Below are 19,607 nucleotides of genomic sequence, written 5' to 3' on the forward strand. Positions count from 1 at the left end.
GAGTATGAGTAGTGGAGAGGGTCAGAGAAAGAAAGAGAGTGAATCTCAAGCAGGCTCCACACCCAGCACAGGCCTGTTGCTGGACTCAGTCTCATGGCCGCAAGATCACAACCTGAGCTGATATCAAGTCAATGCTTAACTGGGTGAGCCACTCAGGTGCCTCGGTAATCTGTCACTAATAATTGATCTTCCTCCTTTTGCCTTTTTCCTCTTTCATTCTTTTTTCAGTATACTAGTGAGAACGATTAAAATACAAGTTAAATCATGTCACTCCTTTGCTTCAAACCTCCCTATATATTACCATTTCAGAATAAAAGCCAAAAGTGCTTACAGTGAACCTAAAAGTCACTACATGATCTGCCTCCCACTCCCACTGTCTCTGTGACCCCAGTTTCTACTCTTTCTCCCTCCATTACCCTGTACTAGTCACACTGACTTTTCTTACTGCTTTGACACTGTTCTCCCTATGAAATGCTTCTCCCAGATATCTGCATAACTAACTCCCTTTAAGTCTTTGTTCAAATGTCTTCTTAATGAGGCTTACCCTAACCACCTTATTTAAAATTGCAAATTGAAAAAAATAAAATAAAATTGCAAATGGACCCCCCCTTGCAGCATTCCTGATCTGCCTTCTCTTACTGTTTTTTTTTTTCCGTAACACCTAACATCTTAAAACATACTATATAATCTACTTTTTTTTCTTATCTTTTAATTATCATGCAGTAAAACTGCCTTTTTTCCCCCTCTCATGGTATACAGTTCTGAGTTTAACACACGTATAAAATTATAATGACCACCACAGTCATAATACAGAACAGTTCCATCCTCCAAAAAATGAATCACATCTTTCCCATTCCTAACCCTGGCAACCACTCATCTGTTCTTAGTCACATATTTTTGTCTTTTCAATAATGGGAACATTAGAATGTAACCTTTCAACACTGGCTTCTTTTACTCAGCATAATATCTTTGCGATTCATCTAAGTTGCTCAGTGTATCAATAGTTCATTACTTTTTATCACCAAGTAGTGTTCTACTTATTAATTACATTTATCCTTTTTTTTTTTTTTTTTGTATGTCTTGTTCATGGATTTATTATTCTAAGTTGCTAAAACAGTTCCTGGCATATACCAGGAGTGCAGTGAATTAGTGAATATGCAATGTTGCTTTAAAATAGAAACGTATAGGGGCGCCTGGGTGGCGCAGTCGGTTGAGCATCCGACTTCAGCCAGGTCACGATCTCGCGGTCCGTGAGTTCGAGCCCCGGGTCGGGCTCTGGGCTGATGGCTCAGAGCCTGGAGCTGGTTTCCGATTCTGTGTCTCCCTGTCTCTCTGCCCCTCCCGCCGTTCATGCTCTGTCTCTCTCTCTGTCCCAAAAATAAATAAACATTGAAAAAAAAATTTAAAATAGAAAGGTATAGTGGAACCATAATCACTCTGAATATGTTTAGGGTTTATAGTGCCAATCCCTAGATTGTGCAGTCTACTCAAACCCCAGATGACAGGATACTTGAGCTGAAAGACACCAGCAAGTTGAGAATGTAAAAGACTTTTTACTGAAAGTAAATAATTCCTCCCTAATGTTTCCAGTGGCCATCTAGGAAAATAATGGCACCATTCTGCCCGCATTGTCTGATTCATTGGTTTCACTTAAACTCATAGTAAAGGTCACCAGGTTAGGTAAGAAAAGGATAAGTGTTAGAGATAAAGAGGAAGATAATTACTGTATGAGAGATGTTTGGAAGAAAAGGTGTTTGGAGGAAAAGGTGATTGATTTATTAGAACACTGGTGTTTACAGCGGTAAGTTATGTCTGCATTATGAAAAAAAAAAATCATAAAATGGCATTCAGCTCAAAATCTGATGTTGCCTAATGCCCCAAAGCAGGAAAGCAGAGTACCTCATTAAAATACATGGGCCTCCTTTAAACCTGAGCATGGAATTCAGTAAGAATCAGTTGGATCTTGGATCCCATCCAATGCATTATAGTTTTTGAAGCTCATCAAGATTTTAATTTAAGGTGGTTCCATGTTTAAAGTTTGAGCAAGGTTTCAGAATAAATTATCTTCATTTCTTAAGTTTTATAAATTATATGGATTCGTAAGAATGTCAAATATATAGAACTATATTATAAAAACAAGGCAGTCTTACACCTATATATAAGCACTGTTGGTATTTTGATGAAAATCCTTCCAGACATCTCTCCAGAGGCATATACAGTACATGTATATGTTTTTGTCACTCTAATGACAAAAGGGTTATAAGGATGCTCTTAGGGTGCAGGGAAGCCTCTTTCATTTTCAGTAAGTGTGATAAACAACATCTAAATACCTAAAACACTACAAATAGTGTTTAATTAAACATTTTGAGGATGATTTTCAGCTATCAGGCAAAATGAGATAATTGTGAAATATATTGAGTTCTGAGTTGACCTGACTGCCATTGGGGTGTAGTAGAGTCTTTCCTTATCTAGCCAGGTGTCCATTTTAAAGTACTGTGATAACTGGAGAACACTGTTAACTCCCCACCTTTCCCAAATCTCAGGTAAATTAGAAACCGATGTCTAGGGGTACGTGGTTGGCTCTGTCTGTTAAGTGTCCAACTCTTGATTTTGGCTCAGGTCATGGTCTCATGGTTGGTAAGATCAAGCCCTGCGTCAGGCTCCGTGCTGTTAATGCTTGGGATTCTCTTTCTTTCCCCCTCTCTTTCTACCCCTCCCCCTACTAAGTAAATAAATAAACTTAAAAGAAAGAAAGAAAGAAAAGAAACAGTTCTTTACCCATTATGGATGACCAGTTAGATTGGGATATGGGCATGATTGTCATCAACTCAAGTGAAACTACTGCTCTTTCATAAGGCCATGAAATAGGCTCTTTACATATGTCAGTTTAAACATACGTGCAGTCATCAGTTCAGTGATCGACTGTGTTACTGAATAAACTTCTGAGTATATCGTGAAGGGTCCTTTTCCAGCCACTATAATATTCAAGAGTAGTCATTTAGAATGCCTATAATTTCCTTTCATTGGTAGCCCAATAGTGGTTATACTGTCTTAAATGTTCAGAAAATAAGTCTCTACCATTAGCAGTGACTGGAAACTTAGGAATTTCTGCTAAAGTTCTTGTGATCTAATTCTTTCTTGAAAGCATAAAACTAAAAAATGTACTGAAATGCCTGAGTCAGCCACTCAAGGGATATACTGGCTGCACCTCTGCTCATTTTTCTAGGATGAAAAAATCTCCTTGGTGACCCGAGGCAGCTAGCTTTTACCTTCTCCACCTGGAAATGCACATATTATAACTATGCATAGAAAGCACCCACACACATACAGAAACACCCATAAACTATATCTACATGCTGGCATTAACATTGTTACATTTTCTAGGATTATGCTTAATTTCAGCAGATCTTGTTTAATAATTTACAAGAAAATAATTTCATTTTTCTACTGATGGCTGTTAAAATTTTTTAACTTTTCTAACTGTTCAATTTAGAGAAGGAAAAGAAAGGCATGTATTATTTATTGAATTTTTAGTATATGCCTGAAGTTTTTACTTGTTTAGTGTTGCTTCCATTTTATAGGTGAGGACCTTAGAACAGTCAAGTGAAGTCTAGTAACTGACTTCGAAAACCCAGTTGGTATTTGATCCAGGTCCATCTGAGTCCAAAGCATGCTGTAAAATGAGCTGTAGAATGGGCTTATAAAAGACTTACCCATATTACTAAATGAAAGAAGCAAGGCGCAGAGCAGTAGTTATTATACACTACCATTATGTGAAGTAATGTACACGTGTGTGTGTTTATTTTTACATACGCTTAGCATATCTAGCATATCCCTCAAAGACCATATGGTTGCCTCAAGGGATGGGAACTGGGCTGCTAGAAATCTAGACTTTTTACTATAAAATCTTATATACTTTTTGAATTTTGTTTTGTGTGTGTATATTAGTTGTTCAAAAAACAAAATATTTTAAATACTGTTAAGCATGTTTTTAGAAACATCTGAAATTATTTTTTAGGTTTAGTAATCTATTTGTTATTAGTTTCTTAGGCTTGTAAAGCTTCTAATGCTGTAGAATATTAATACTGACTATTATGATATTGATAAACATTGATAATGATCATCTTTCTAGTTTTTCGATTCCCATGATACTACTCTGATGACCTACCACATTAGAATTTGAGAGGGAAGTAGAATACTGATAGATCGTGATAGCAGAGGTAATGATAACTGATGCGTCTGCATTCAACTATTTACATTTTTAATGCGATTTGAAATTTTAATAAACTGCGGTTTATCTGGTTTTTGAAACAAGAACCCTATGCCTCAAATGACAGTAGTCGCCAGTCATGACTGAGGTAAAAGAAGTATTTTATGAGTCCTAAAAATGAACTTAAAAAGAAAAAAGTTTTCCATCTACTAAAAGCTGTGTTTTAATTTGGGGCTACCATTAATCAAAATACCTTATCTTGAATACACTTTATTTTTGTACTTGTTTGTACTTGTTTTCAAATCTGTAATGATGTTTACATAGCTGTCTCCCTTACTAGATGGGGCATTCTGTGAGGGAAGGGTTCTTGCTTCATTTGTTACTGTATTTTTAGTGGCTAGCCTAATTACTGACACATGGTACGTAGCTAAAGATATTCATTGTGTTGAATTGAATTGAACTAGAGATACTTAGCTTAGTTGGGAGAAGAGAGAGAAAAATAATCTGTCTTTAGATAATTGAAGGATCCTCATGTGGAAAAGATTAAGTTTTTTTCTTTTAAAAAAAACTTTTTTTAATGTTTATTTTTGACAGAAAGAGAGAGAGAGAGAGACGGAGCATGAGCGGGGGAGGGGAAGAGAGAGAGGGAGACACAGAATCTGAAACAGGCTCCAGGCTCTGAGCTGTCAGCACAGAGCCCGACGCGGGGATCAAACTCACAGACCGCGAGATCATGACCTGAGCCAAAGTCGGACGCTCAACCGACTGAGCCACCCAGGCGCCCCAAGATTAAGTTTTTTTCTGTATGGCTTCAGTGGGTAGGCACACAATGGTGGAAGTTTCAAGAAGTTTGTAAATGTTGAGTTGTCTAAAGCTAGGTAGCACTGTCTCAGGAGGTACTGAATCTATCACCAGAAGTTTCATTCGTGGCTGGTTAACTATGGAAATAATTCAAGTATTTATTTAATTGTTCATTTATTTCTTTACTCATTTATTCAAACATATATTGAGCACACACTGCTCTAGGTGTTGGATATTAAGACAGAATAAATCATAATTCCGCCCTTAGGGAACTCAGACCCAGCAAGCAAAAGGAAGTATTAGCAAGGATTACAACCCAGGGTGCCAAGAGGTTGTTACAGAGGTGTAATGGTAATACCCTGCAGACAGTTGACAGGAAAGGTTGCCGAGGAGGTGACTTTGGAGTAGAGTTGACCAGACAGACAGAAAGAGAGGAGTCCTAAGCAGAAGGAACAATACATGCAAAAGCTCAAAAGTTAAACTTTTTAGAACACAGTAGTGGTATTTCATTTGGATTATGTGGCCTCAAAATACCCTCCAATCCTAAGATTCTGTGTGCTAGCTCTTTAACTTAGTGTATTTTTTTCACTTTCTGGCAGATATTATGTGTATGTGTGTATTTCAGTTGTCATTTTTTCATAGGAAGCAAAAACAGTAACCTTCTTCTTTGATTTTTGTTCATAGTCAAGTTCATCCGAGAAGTAACACCATATATCAAGAAGCCATCATTAGTATCAGACCTACCGTGGGAAGGTGCATCTCCTCAGTCACCAAGCTTTAGTGGCAGTGAGGACTCTGGTTCTCCAAAACACCAGAACAGCACCAAGGACAGGAAGGTCATCCCTCTCAAAATGTGCTTTGCTGCTAGAAACCTAAGCATGCCGGATCTGGAAAACAGGTGAGCTGTACCTAAGAAGAACATCATTTACAGCTTTATAAACTTAAGGACATGTTGCAATATAACTTATGTATATTTTTAATAATATGACTGTTGACTAAATTAAACAGAGGAAAACATCAGCCTGAGATGAGTGAATAATCTTTGGAGTTCCTTATTTAAATTACTTCACACACATATGTACATGTACTTATATAGAAATATTTTGGAAAAACAGGTAGGAAATTTAATGGTGGTTACTACCAGGGAGTGAAATCGGATTAGAAGGTAGGAGAGGAAGGGCTTCTGCTCTTCATTTTATATTTTCTGGAGTGTTAGTACTTCTCTCACTATGAAATTACTCTATAATTTAAAAAAATCTTGTTAAATTCCTTCAAATGTCCCCTTAGATGGAAACTCCTTATATTGTGGTTAGTGTATAGAGTCAGAGATTTGATCATAGGTATGGCTACATCAATTAGCAATGTGACCCTGGCAAGTTAATGTCTCTTGAGTTTCCATATTATTTTTTTTAAAGTTTGTTTATTTTTAGAGAGAGAGAGTGCAAGTGAGGGAGGGACAGAGAGAGAGGGAGACAGAGGATGCAAAGCTGGCTCTGTGTTGACAGCACAGAGCCTGATGTGGGGCTCGAACTCATGAACCGAACTGTGAGATCATGACGTGAGCTGAAGTTGGATACCCAACCGACTGAGCCACCCAGGCGCCCCTTGAGTTTCCTTATTTGTAAAAAGAGAGAGCTGGATTGAATAATTTTTTTTTAAGATTTTATTTTCAGGTAATCTCCACACCAAATGTGGGGCTCACACAGCCCCAAGACCGAGAGTTACATGCTTCACTGCCCAAGCCAGTCAGTGCCCCCAATCTAATTTTAAAGCAACCAATGTAATTACTGATTCAGTATCAATGTTAATTTATTTATTTTTTGAGAGAGAGAGAGAGCAGAGGAGTGGGGGGGGGGGGGGGGGGGACAGAGGATCTGAAGCAAGCTCTGTTCCACACTGATGGCAGAGAGCACCATATGGGGCTCGAACTCCCAAACTGTGAGATCATGACCTGAGCTGAGGTTGGACGCTTAATGGACTGAGCCACCCAGGCACCTCTGGATTGGATAATTTCTTTTTTCTTTTTTAATTTATTTATTTTTGAGAGAAAGAGAGAGAGAACAAGGGGGGGAGGGACAGAGAGAAAGGGGGACAGAGGATCCTAAGCAGACTCTGCACAGACAGCAGAGAGGCCTGATGTGGAGCTTGAACCCACGAACTGTGAAATCATGACCTGAGCCGAAGGCAGCTGCTTAACCGACAGCCACCCAGGCTCAGTTTGCTTTCTTTTAAAAGTTCAAGATATTATAGAAATTGTTTTGAGTTACATATAGGTTTATTTTTGAAAGATTGTGTGCATGTTAAACCATATCTAAATACAGTAAACGTTAGTCTTTAATGAAATGCTCTATTTTTTTCATAAAATAAGAATTTAATTTGTAAAGAATCACTTCTGCCTCTTAAGCCAAAATTAATTTTTTTCTTCAAATGAGATATACTTATATAGAGCCTTTGGTTAATCATGGACCTAAAAAAATTAGTAGGGACCACAAAGAAGGAACTAGAATAGAGAAACAATGTGATAAAGAGCGAACAGCAACTAAATTTATCAACTGGTTGTCAGGCCGACCAAAGTTTTCAGGCTAAGTCTCTTCATTGTAAATCGTTTCTGAGAATGAGAATAGACATTTGTTGTCTTAGTCTGTTTTGGCTGCTGTAACAAAATACCATAGACTGAATGGCTTATAAACAACAGAAATTTATTTTTCACATTTCTGGGACAGGATAGGAATCTAAGATAAGGCGCTGGCAGATTCAGTGTCTGGTGAGGGCCAGCTTCCTGATTCATAGGTGGCTATCTTCCTACTATGCCCTCACACAGCGGAAGAGTCTAGAGAGCTCTCTGGAGTCTCTCTTATAAGAACACTTATCCCATTTGTGAAGTCTCTGCTGTCATGAACTTATCACCTTCCAAAGGCCCCATGTCCTAATATTATCACATTGAGGGTTAGGGTATTAACATATGAATGTGGGGGGCACAAGCATTCAGTCTATAGCACCCTTAGTGCTGCTGATATAGCTGGATATTAGAGAAAAAGATAAAGTATTATAAAGTTTCTGTAGAACTCTGGGGTGTCGGGAGTGGGGAGAAAAAGAAGGAGGAAGGTGATGTGACTTGGCTGTATTATTGAAGGTTGTGCTACTTTATCTTCTACCTAGACATCTTTTAGAGCTCATTAAAACTTGGGGCTGCATTCTCTGTAGCATAAATGGTAAATGCTAAAGACACTGGGTGCATGATCAGGTTTGAAATAGGCCTTCAGAACCAATTGGAGAGGGCAGTTTGGGATACAAGAATTGTATTACACTTTGCTCTTCAGTAAGATGTGGCAGTCTTCTGAACCGTGTTATAAAATACAAGGAAAGGTCTTAAAAGATTCAGGCGATTGCAGATTCTCAGTCTTAATGCTGCAAAGTAAATTGTTTCTCATATTACTTGAAATACTAAAATTTGTAGATAGTTTGCTTTTTATAAAATATAAATTGGAAGAGATTCAAAGTTATTTCTATATCACTCTTACTTGCATTTCAGTGTGCTGACTAGACAAAAAGAGAAGAAGTAGAATTATAAGTACCTGGCAAGATTATGCATAACTTCAGTTATGTCCACAAGAATGTGAACATCTATCTTGTATGTCTTAGCAGTCAGAACTGCTAAGTGTTCGGAACCCATTAACTAATTAGATAGAAGTTAGGATGATGGGCTTTGTAACTTTAGCCAAGCTATTTGTTTTCTGTAAACCTTGGTTTCCTCCTATATAAAATGAAAGCTTATGTGCAGATTAAATAAGAGAATGATTGTAAAATTGACATAGTAAGCTTTCAGTATACTATTATTATAGGGGCCATGTCCTTAGGACCTTAAATACATCCCTTAATTCCCCTGTCCTGTTTTCTCTGTCTGTAAAATTGACATAATAACGCTTGCTCAACTAGAGTCTTTTAGAACTACTTCAAGGATAAATAAGATAATATCTATAAAATCACTTGAAGCCCTTTGATCCTTAAGTTTATCTTAGCTCTGTCACAGGAAAATGTCATGACAAGTAACATAGCTGCAACATTTAAAGCCATGTTAAAAAATAGTCCATTGTGGTAACAGTAAAAACAGGTCTCGTTAGGACATCTGTGAGCAAAACATTTATCAAGTTGCAGTTTTATATAACTGACCATATTTCTGTTTGAAAACTTTAATCTTCAACACAGTCTCTTGTAAAACTCAGAGCAAGAAATAGGCCTGAATGTTCCTAATGTGGAAAATACTTAATATGGTTTTTAAGCCCTTGGTAGGAATGTGGTTTCCCATCTTTTTTTTTTTTTTTTTTTTTTTTTTTTTTTACTAACATTTTATTGTGGAAAATCTTCCAGCATGTAGCAAGGTCAGAAGAATTCTATAGTCAACATTCATTTTCCCACCACCTAGATTCTCCATGAACATTTTACCGTACTTGCTTTAGCACAGATTGACCCATCTATCCATCCATTACTCCCTCTTACTTGTTTTTGGATACACTTCAAAGTGAATTGCAGATAATATATTTCCCTCCTAAATACTTAAGCATGCATATAAATAAGTAGTTGGGTGATTCACTGTAGTTTTTTTTTTTTTCCTTTTGAGGAAATATTTACATATAATAAAAGGCACAAATCATAAACTTTGACAAGTGGATATAGTTTTGTAACCCAAGCATATCAGGATAAAGAACATCGCCATCACCCTGGAAAGTCTTCTTGTGCCCCTTCTCAGTCAATTCTTTCTCCCACCTTTGAAGGTTACCACTGTTCTGACTTTCTAGTATAGATCAGTTTTAACTATTCTAAAACTTTGTATAAATGTAATTATATGTACTCTTGTGGTAGAATTATTTTACTCAGCCTAAAGTTTTTGAGATTCATTTATCTTGTTGCATATATCAAAAATTTTTTATCCTTTATTGCTGAATGATATGGTGTTATATGAATATATCACAGTTTCGTTGTCTATTTTCCCATTGATGGGAGTTAATGTTAATAAAGTTAGAGTTTAGCAGTTAACTCCAGTTCAGAGTTAATATTAATTAATATTAATAGAGTTACTATGAATATTTTTGTACACCCCTTTATAGACGTATATTTTCATTTTTCTTGAGTAAATTCCTAGGTGTGGAATTGCAGGGTCTAAGAGTTTAGTTTTGGGGGTGCCTGGCTAGCTCAGATGGTAGAGCATACGACTCTTGGTCTTGGGGTTATAGGTTCAAGTGTCACACTGGGTGTAGAGATTATTAAAAATAAAATCTTTAAAAGAAACAGGTTTAGTTTTCTAAGAACTGCTAGACTTTTTTCCCAAAGTGATTGTGCCATTTAAATGAATACTATTATCAATAAATTAATACTGTATTAACAAATTAAATACACCAGCAGTATATGAGAGGTTTTGTTGTTCCACATCCTCACCAACATTGGTGGAGTCAGTCTTTTTAATATTAACTGTTCTGGTGGTATGTAGTGGAATCTCTTTTTGGATCATCTTTCATTTCAGCATAAAGTTTATTTGACATGAGAGGGGAAACATCCTTTTTTTCTGTTTTACTACCTTGATTTAGTTTCAACATCTAGAGCTGAAAAAAGTGCTGATCATCAGAATGAGTAAATAAGGAGGAGGAAGTTTGTTCTCAAGACCTCACTAGATGCTTCTGATAGTTTTAGGCAGTTCATTGTGGGAAGTGAAAGCTAAATAAATAATGATAAAGTCCAGAGAGAGAACCCGAGCCCATTCTTTCACAAACGGCATCGTGGGCAGTACGGAGTTCAGCAAGGACAAGATGTTCTCAAATGCTGCTCTTCAGGGAACCTGGGTGGCTCAATCAGTTGAGCGTCCAACTCTGGGTTTTGGCTCAGGTCACAGTTCTTGAGTTCAAGCCCCGTGTGGGGCTCTGTGCTGGCAATGTGAAGCCTGCTTGGGATTCTGGGTCTTCCTCTTTTCTGCCCCTCCCCCACTTGTGCTTGCTCTTTCTCTCTGAAAAATAAAATAAAATAAACATTTTTTTAAAATGCAACTTTTCAGAAATATAAATCTTTAACCTTGAGTTGTTTCACAAAGTCTTGGTCATCTTCACATTGGCTATTTTCCATGTAAAAGCTAAATTTTGGCTTTATGACCTATAAAACAATATGATTGTTACTGAATAAAATATGTTATCTCCAAGACTTTACTAAAAGAAGAAATAGGCAGGCTAGACTTACAGAATCCTATGTTCCGGTGTACCTAAACATTGATTTGATTCATCTGATCAAAATGTACTTGCATTTCTCAGGAAATCCTCAGTGGTTTGATTAGAAGCCAAAACTTTTCACACTGTAGCTGTCTCCTCCTCTCCTGCAGGCTGAACAATTACTGGCAGACTGCCTTCAAATTTTTATTAGCAGAGTTTTCATTCGAGTTTTTCTTTTCTTTCTTTTTTTTTTTTTAATTTTTTTTTTCGACGTTTATTTATTTTTGGGACAGAGAGAGACAGAGCATGAATGGGGGAGGGGCAGAGAGAGAGGGAGACACAGAATCGGAAACAGGCTCCAGGCTCTGAGCCATCAGCCCAGAGCCTGACGCGGGGCTCGAACTCACAGACCGCGAGATCGTGACCTGGCTGAAGTCGGACGCTTAACCGACTGCGCCACCCAGGCGCCCCTCGAGTTTTTCTTTTAAAACAGTAGTAGACTTTCTGAAATACTTTGTCTCCTTTATCAGTTCTGGGGCTCCTTTTCCAAAGACAAACTCTTCTGCATCCTAGAATCCTCAGTCCTGTTTTGGAGTCTCTTTTCAGTTTCTTGTAAGTTAATTTTCTATTTCACAATCTGTTCTTAAGAAACACTTAGATTTCAGGGGCACCTGGGTGGCTCAGTCAGTTGAGTGTCTGACTTTGGCTCAGGTCATGAACTTGCGGTTTGTGGGTTTGAGCCCCACATTGGGCTCTCTGCTCACAGCTCAGAGCCTGGAGCCTGCTTCAGATTCTGTGTCTCCCTTTCTCTCTGCCACTCCCCTCCCCTGCTCGCTCGCTCTCTCTCTCTCTCTCTCTCTCTCTCTCTCTCTCTCTCTCTCCAAAATAAATAAACATTTAAAAAAAATACAAAAAAAAAACCCACTTAGATTTCTCTTTTCATGAAAAATTGGTGCTCCTGCCTTATAAACTAATGTACTGTCTATTTTCATCTTTTTCCAGCCTAGTGGTCCTAGTATCTTATCCTGTTTAATCAGGTTTAGTTTTATTTTATAACAGATTTACTTTCCATTCTTCCAGTTATTAATAACTAGGATCTTTGACATCAGGATTTTTAGAGTTTAGACTGTGTCGAAGGAGTCTGAGAGACTGTCCCAGAAACAGTATGAAGTGTAAAGGCTTTTTCAGAAGGTGAACATTTTGTGCCTAGAGAAGGATGAACAGATTCCTATCTTTAGTACTAAGTAGGTCAGTAGGAGGAGTGAAAGAAATTTCTCGTCATGGTTTTGCGACCAAACTTTTTAGCATGTGTTTAAAGGATGTTAAGCTGGTTACAGTGCCAAAGCAGCCAGGTGGAAATAAATGGCCCTGAACAACCGACCTGACAGAAGGACTGAATTAGGGACATCACTGGCTCTTCTACCAGTTGAGTGGGATGAGAGCGGATATGAATCTTTTGCTGGGTTGAGGGTGGGGCAGTCACTGGCTGCTGGGTGTGGGAAATGCTGGAAGAGACTTTCAGCCAGCCTCTTCATTTTAGCTGTGTGTTTTACTCCCACTCCCAGAGGTAACTGGTGCCTCTAATTTGTTCCTCCTCTTCAGTATTCTGTAATATGGATTGGCTGGGATTTTACTCTCCCCATTTTTCTTAAGTCTGCTAAGTCATTTCACTCCTCTTTCTGTTTGCCAGCCTCCAAAATTTTGTTGTAGTTGCTCTTCCCTGTTCTTTCTTGCAGGATTATGCTCTTTATTTTTATTTATTTTTATTTTTAAGTGTATTTATTTACTTGAGAGAGACAGAGACAGCATGAGTAGGGGAGGGGCAGAGAGGGAGAGAGAGAATCCCAAGGACGCTCCGTACTGCTAGTACAGAGCCTGACGCAGGGCTTGAACTCACGAAACCATGAGATCATGACATGAGCCAAAACCCAAGAGTCAGACGCATAACTGACTGAGCCACTCAGGCACCCCAGGATTATGCTTTTTATTTATTAAAAACATTTTTAATATTTGTTTATTTATTATTAAAAAAATTTTTAATGTTTATTTTTGAGAGAGAGAGAGAGAGAGAGAGACGGAGTGTGAGTGGACAAGGGGCAGAGAGAGAGGGAGACGCAGAATCTGAAGCAGGCTCCAGGCTCTGAGATGTCAGCACAGAGCCCGATGCGGGGCTTGAACCCACGAACCGTGAGATTATGACCTGAGCCAAAGTCAGATGCTTAACTGACTGAGCCACCCCGGTGCTCCTATTTATTTATTTTGAGAGAGAGAGAGAGAGAGAGAGAGAGAGAGAGAGAGAGAGAGAGCGCGCGCGCACACAAGCAGGGGAGGGGCAGAGACAGAGAGAAGGACAGAGAGAATCCCAAGTAGGCTCCACACAGTCAGCGCACACCCTGACATGGGGCTTGAACCCATGAAATATGAGATCATGACCTAAGCTGAAACCAAGAGTTGGATGCTCAACTGACTGAGCCACCCAGGTGCCCCAGGATTATGCTGTTTAAAAGTCCCCTTTAGAGTCTCCTGGCTGGCTCAGTCAGTAGAGCATGTGACTCTTGATCTTGGGGTCGTGAGTTCGAGCCCCACAGTGGGGGTGGAGATTACTTACAATCAGTCTATCAATCAGTCCCCTTTAAAGTTTGCTGATGACTTCTTAGATACAGCACCAAGAGCACAATACAGAAAACAAAAAAAATTGGTAAGTTGAACTTCATGAAAATTAAAAACTTCTGCTCTGAAAAAAGACACTTGTAATCGGGTCTCCAGGAAAACAGAAATAGTAGGATAGATGATGGGTGGATAGATGGATAGGTAGATGGACGGATGGATGGGTGGTTGGTTAGATGAATGGATGGTTGGATGGATAGAGAGGTAGATAGATTATAGGAATTGGCTTAGTGCACTATGAAAGCCAGTCCTATGATCTGGTGTCTACAAGCTGAAGAACCAGGAAAGCCATTGGTGTAATTCAGTCTAAGTCCAAAGGCCCAAGAACCCAGAGTGCAAGTGTGCAAGAGCAGGAGAAGATGGATGTCCCAATTCAAGCAGAAAGCAAATTCACCCTTCTTCCACATTTTTGTTCTATTCATGCCCTGACTGGATTGGATGATGCCTACTCATGTTAGCAAGGGCCATTTTCTTTCTTTTTTAAAAAATATTTATTTATTTATTAATGTTTATTTTTATTTTATTTATTTATTTTTTTTTGAGAAACAGAGACAGGGCCTGAGTAGGGGAGGGACAGAGAGAGAGGCAGACACAGAATCCGAAGTAGGTTCCAGGCTCTTAAGCCATCAGTACAGAGCCTGATGTGGGGCTCAAACCCATGAACTGAGATCATGACTTGAGCCAAAGTCAGATGCTTAACCGACTGAACCCCCCAGTCACCCTTTTTTTTTTTGAAGAGAGCACAAGCAGGGAAGGGACAGGGAACGTAAGGACAGAAGCTCCAAAGTGGGCTCTGTGCTGACATCAGACAGCCTGATACAGGGCTCAAACTCATGAACCACAAGATTATGACATAAGTTGAAATTGGACACTTAACCCACTGAGTTACCCAGGCACCCCAAGGCCATTTTCTATTGATAATGCTACTTTCTTCCAGAAAAATCCTCACAGACACACCCAGAAATAATGTTTTGCCAGAAATCTGGGCATCCTTTAGTCCAGTTAAGGTGACACATAAAACTAATCTTCACCCACTGTTAAGAGAATGAAAAGATAAGCCACAGATTGGGAGAAAATCTTTTGTGAAATACGTATCAGATAAAGGACTGGTATCCAAAATATACAAAGAATTCTTTTTTTTAATGTTTTTTATTTATTTTGAGAGAGAGAGAGAGAGAGAGAGAGAGAGAGAGAGAGAGAGAATGTGCAAGCAGGGGAAGGGCAGAGAGAGAGAGAGGGAGAATCCTAGGCAGACGTGGGGCTTGAACTCACAAATCATGAGATCATGACCTGAGCTGAAATCAAGAGTCAGACTCTAACTGACTGAGCCACCCATGTGCCCCTCAAAGAATTCTTAGAACTCAACAGTAAGAAACCAACCCAATTAAAAATGGGCAACAGATCTGAACAGACACCTCACAAAGAAAAAATGCAGATGGCAAATAAGAATATGAAAGGTGCTGGGGCTCCTGGGTGGCTCAGCTGGTTGAGCATCCAACTTTGTCCCAGGTCACAATCTCACAGTTCATGGGTTCAAGCCCTGCATCAGGCTCTGTGCTGACAGCTCAGAGACTGGAGCCTGCTTCATATTCGGTGTCTCCCTCTCTCACTGCCCCTCCCTCTCTCTCTCTCTGTCTCTTTCTCTCAAAATAAATAAACATGAAAAAAAATTTTTTAAAGAATATGAAAGGTGCTCAACTTCCTATGTGATCAGGGAATTGCAAATTAAAACAAGGAGATACCACAATACGCATAAAATCCGAAACACTGACCAGTACCAAATGCTGGAGAGAAATGTAGAGCAATGGGAACTCATTCATTGTTGGCAGGAATAAAAAATGGTACAGAGACTTTGGAAGACAGTTGGCAGTTTTGTACAAAGCTAAACATAGTCTTACTCTATGACCTAGCAGTTGTGCTCCTTGGTATTTACCCAAAGGAGTTGAAAACTTATGTTCTCACAAAGACCTGCACACAGATGTTTATAGAAACTTTATTCATAATTGCCAAAACTTGAAAGCAACCAAGAAGTCTTTCAGTAAGTGAATGGATAAAAAAAATTGTGGTACATCCAGACATTGAAATATTATTCAGCAATAAAACAAAAACAATAAGCCCTTAAGCCAAAAAAGACATGGTGAAACCTTAAATGCATATTGCTAAGTGAAAGAAGCCAGTCTGAAAAAGCAACATACTGTGTGATTCCATGGAGATGGTAAAATGATTAGTGGTTGCCGGAAGTCAGGGCCAGGGCCTGAATGATGGAGGAATCAATAGGTGGAGCAAAGGGGATTTTTAGAGGAGTGAAATTATTCTCTATCAGTAATGGTAGAGATATGCCATACATTTGTCAAAACTCACAATATACAACACAAGGAGTGAACTGGGATTTTAGTTCCTAATATTGTATCTGTATTGAGGGGCGCCTAACTAACAATTCTTAGGGGCACCTGGGTGGTCCAGTCAGTTGAATGTCTGATTTTGGTTTAGGTCATGATCTCATGGTCTGTGAATTCAAGTCAAGTCCCTCCTCGGGCTCTGTGCTGACAGCTCAGAACCTGGAGCCTGCTTCGGATTTTGTATCTCCCTCTTTCTCTGCCCCTCCCCCTCTTGTGCTTTGTTTCTCTGTCTCTCTCTTTCTCAAAAAATAAATAACATTAAAAAAATTTTTTTGAAGGAATATTGTATCAGAATTGACTCATCATTTGTAACAAATGTACCCTAGTAATGCAAGATGTTAATATTAAGGTATATTATGGAGAGGCAAAGAGGGATATTTGGGAGTTCTCTATACTTCTTATTCATTTTTTAATGTAAACCTACTACTGCTAAAAGAAAAAGTCCGTTAAGTTTTTCAGAAATCCCCTTTAATTGTATTTAGTGGGATTTCAGGAAGGAATAGACTAAATGTGTGTGCTGCTCAATTGCTGTGGTATATAGGGAGTTCTAGAAATACTGGAAATACTTTTTTTTTTAAGATTAGTATAAGTAATAAAGAAAATATAAAACAGCTTGCTTTGCATTTATATTCACACATTATCTAATAATCTAGGATTGTATTTTATAGATAACTACTTGTCATTAAGTAAATTTACTCTAAAATAAGTTTGGCTACTTTAATGATTAGACGAGCAGTTTCTCTGAATGATACAATTATTAACTCATCCAAAGAATTAAAATAGAAATTATTCTACCTTTTAGTGTAATAGTTTATTGCTATTGAGTATAATGTACTGTTTTAAATCTTCGTCCCATAACAGATGTATAGCTATTTTTCTTCTAGAGAATATAATCCATTTTTTAGACAATAAATATCTTGAAGGGGTCCCTGGGTGGGTCAGTCGGTTGAGCGTCCGACTTCGGCTCATGTCATGATCCCGTGGTTCGTGAGTTCAAGCCCCCTGTCGGGCTCTGTGCTGACAGCTGGGAGCCTGGAGACTGCTTCAGATTCGGTGTCTTCCTCTCTCTGCCCCTCCCTGCTTGTGCTCTCTCTCTCTCTCTCTCTCAAAAATGAAGAAACATTAAAAAAAACATTTTTTTAATAAAAAATAAATAAATACCTTAAATACCATGACAGCAACAATTGATATCGTGAAAAATAACATCAAAAATAATAAATAATAAATAATAAATATGATAACATAACATGAAGTACTAGATAAAGGTCAATATGAATACTAAGGTATTTGTTTATCTTCCTCTTTCTACTTTTGCTGCCTTTTAGGATGGATGAATTCCTCCTATCTAGGAGTCTGTCCTCCTGGTGAGCTCTGTGTAGATTTTCTTGGGTCCAATTAAATCTCCCCAGGCCATTTCTCTCTCTACTGTAATCCATCTTACATGCTACCATAAGATTATTTCTGATTAATTTATTTTACAGTTTTTAATTGTGGGAAAATACACATAACATAAAATTTACCATCTTAACCATTTTTTTGAAGTTTATTTATTCTTGAGAGAGAAAGAATATGAGTGGGGGAGGGGCAGAGAAAGAGAGGGGAGAGAGGGGATCCCAAGGAGGCTCTACACTGTCAGCGTGGAGCTGTACATGGGGCTCGAACTCAAGAACCACGAGATCATGACTTGAGCTGAAATCAAGAGTTGGACGCTTAACTGACTGAGCCTCCCAAACTCCTCCCCTCTTAACCATTTTAAGTGTATATATAGTACCACAATCTCAAGAACTTTTTTCATCTTGCAAAACTAAAACTCTATACCTATTAGACAACAACTTCCTATTCCCCCCTCTTCTAGCAACTACGATTCTAGTTTCTGTTTCTATGAGTTTGACTACTATAGATACTTCATATAAAGTGCACTCATACAATATTTCTCCCGTAGTGGCTGGCATATTTCATTTAGCACAATGTCCTCAAGGTTCACCCATGTGGTAGCTTATGTCAGAAGTTCCTTCCTTTTTCAGGCTGCATAATATTCCATTGTTTATATAATACCACTTTTTGTTTATCCATCCCATCGGTGGACATTTGGGTTGTTTTTACCTTTTGGCTATATGAATGATGCTGCTATAAACGTGGATGTACAGATACCTCATAAAATTATTTTTTAATTGTTTTGATATGTTGAGGATTCCACATTGTTTACCTATTAGTATCCAGACTTAACCTACTACTCAAACCTCCTAAATTTTGGTCTCAAGCTACTTCTCACTATATGTAGTTATAGGATAGGAAATCAAATAAATAAATTCATTAAAACTGTAAAAGAAAAGCAAATAGCTTATGACTTGCTATCTAAAGATTTTTTTTCTGACTAGTATGAACTTTCTAGTATGGGCTTAAGTGAAGTTTTGATTGTTCCCAGATTTTGTGTTGTGGCTATTTTCTAGAACTTCTTGGTCTTTTGGCTATTGCCCTAGAACTTTGAAGGCATATAAAACATGGATAGACTGATAACTAGATGACTAACTCTAGTGGGAGGGCAAGTGAATAGATAGGTGAATAGGTAATATAAGGTAGATGTGTTTAAAACCTGCTTCAGGGGCACCTGGGTGGCTCAGGCGATTAAGTACCCAACTTCGGCTCAGGTCATGACCTCATGGTCAGTGAGTTGGAGCCCCATGTTGGGCTGTGTGCTGACAGCTCAGAGCCTGGAGCCTGCTTCAGATTCTGTGTCTCCCTCTCTCTCCTCTCCTCTCCCGCTCACACTCTGTCTGTCTCTCTCTCAAAAATAAATAAACATTTAAAAAAATAATAAACAAATAAAACCTGCTTCAAAGCAGGACACTAGCTCAGTAAGTGTGCCTCAGAGGTATAGAGTCCTCTCCTGCAGTCCTGTTTCACCCCTACCATCTTGCCTCTTTTAAACAAGAACTTCATAGTAATCACAGTCCTTTATAGGAGCACTTTTTGTAACCTGTAATTTCTACCTTCCCCATTAAACAATAAGTCCAGCGAGGATAGAGACTATTTTTTTTCTTTTTCACCACTGTATCTCCAATGTCAGTGTCTCACACTAACTGACATATAGTAGGTACTCAATAAATGTTTATTTAAGAAAGGACAGACTGACCAATTGACAGTGAATATTTGCCATATTAACTATGTCAAATTAAAATATTTGTAATCATAAAGGGTTTACAAATGTGGCAAAAGAGAGGGGCGCAAACTTCAAGGCAGGAATGCTAGTATCATGTAAACTGCTTATCTTTGACAGGTGGTGTAGGATCTCATGACAGTGCTTCAAGGCAGGAAAAACTGTCTTCAGAAAGATGAAAG

General features: G+C 38.4%; 1 protein-coding gene across 1 annotated transcript in view; it reads left to right on the plus strand.

Moving 5' to 3' along the window:
- SNTB2 (syntrophin beta 2) overlaps positions 1-19,607 on the plus strand; it is a 108,789-nt gene that overhangs the window by 41,547 nt on the left and 47,635 nt on the right. The window contains exon 2 of the mRNA XM_023246128.2: positions 5,696-5,909. Within this exon, the coding sequence (XP_023101896.1) occupies positions 5,696-5,909 (214 nt within the window). The remainder of the gene's footprint in view (positions 1-5,695; positions 5,910-19,607) is intronic.

This window comes from Felis catus, chromosome E2, assembly GCF_018350175.1.
Source record: "Felis catus isolate Fca126 chromosome E2, F.catus_Fca126_mat1.0, whole genome shotgun sequence".
Classification (NCBI taxonomy): Eukaryota; Metazoa; Chordata; class Mammalia; order Carnivora; family Felidae; genus Felis; species Felis catus.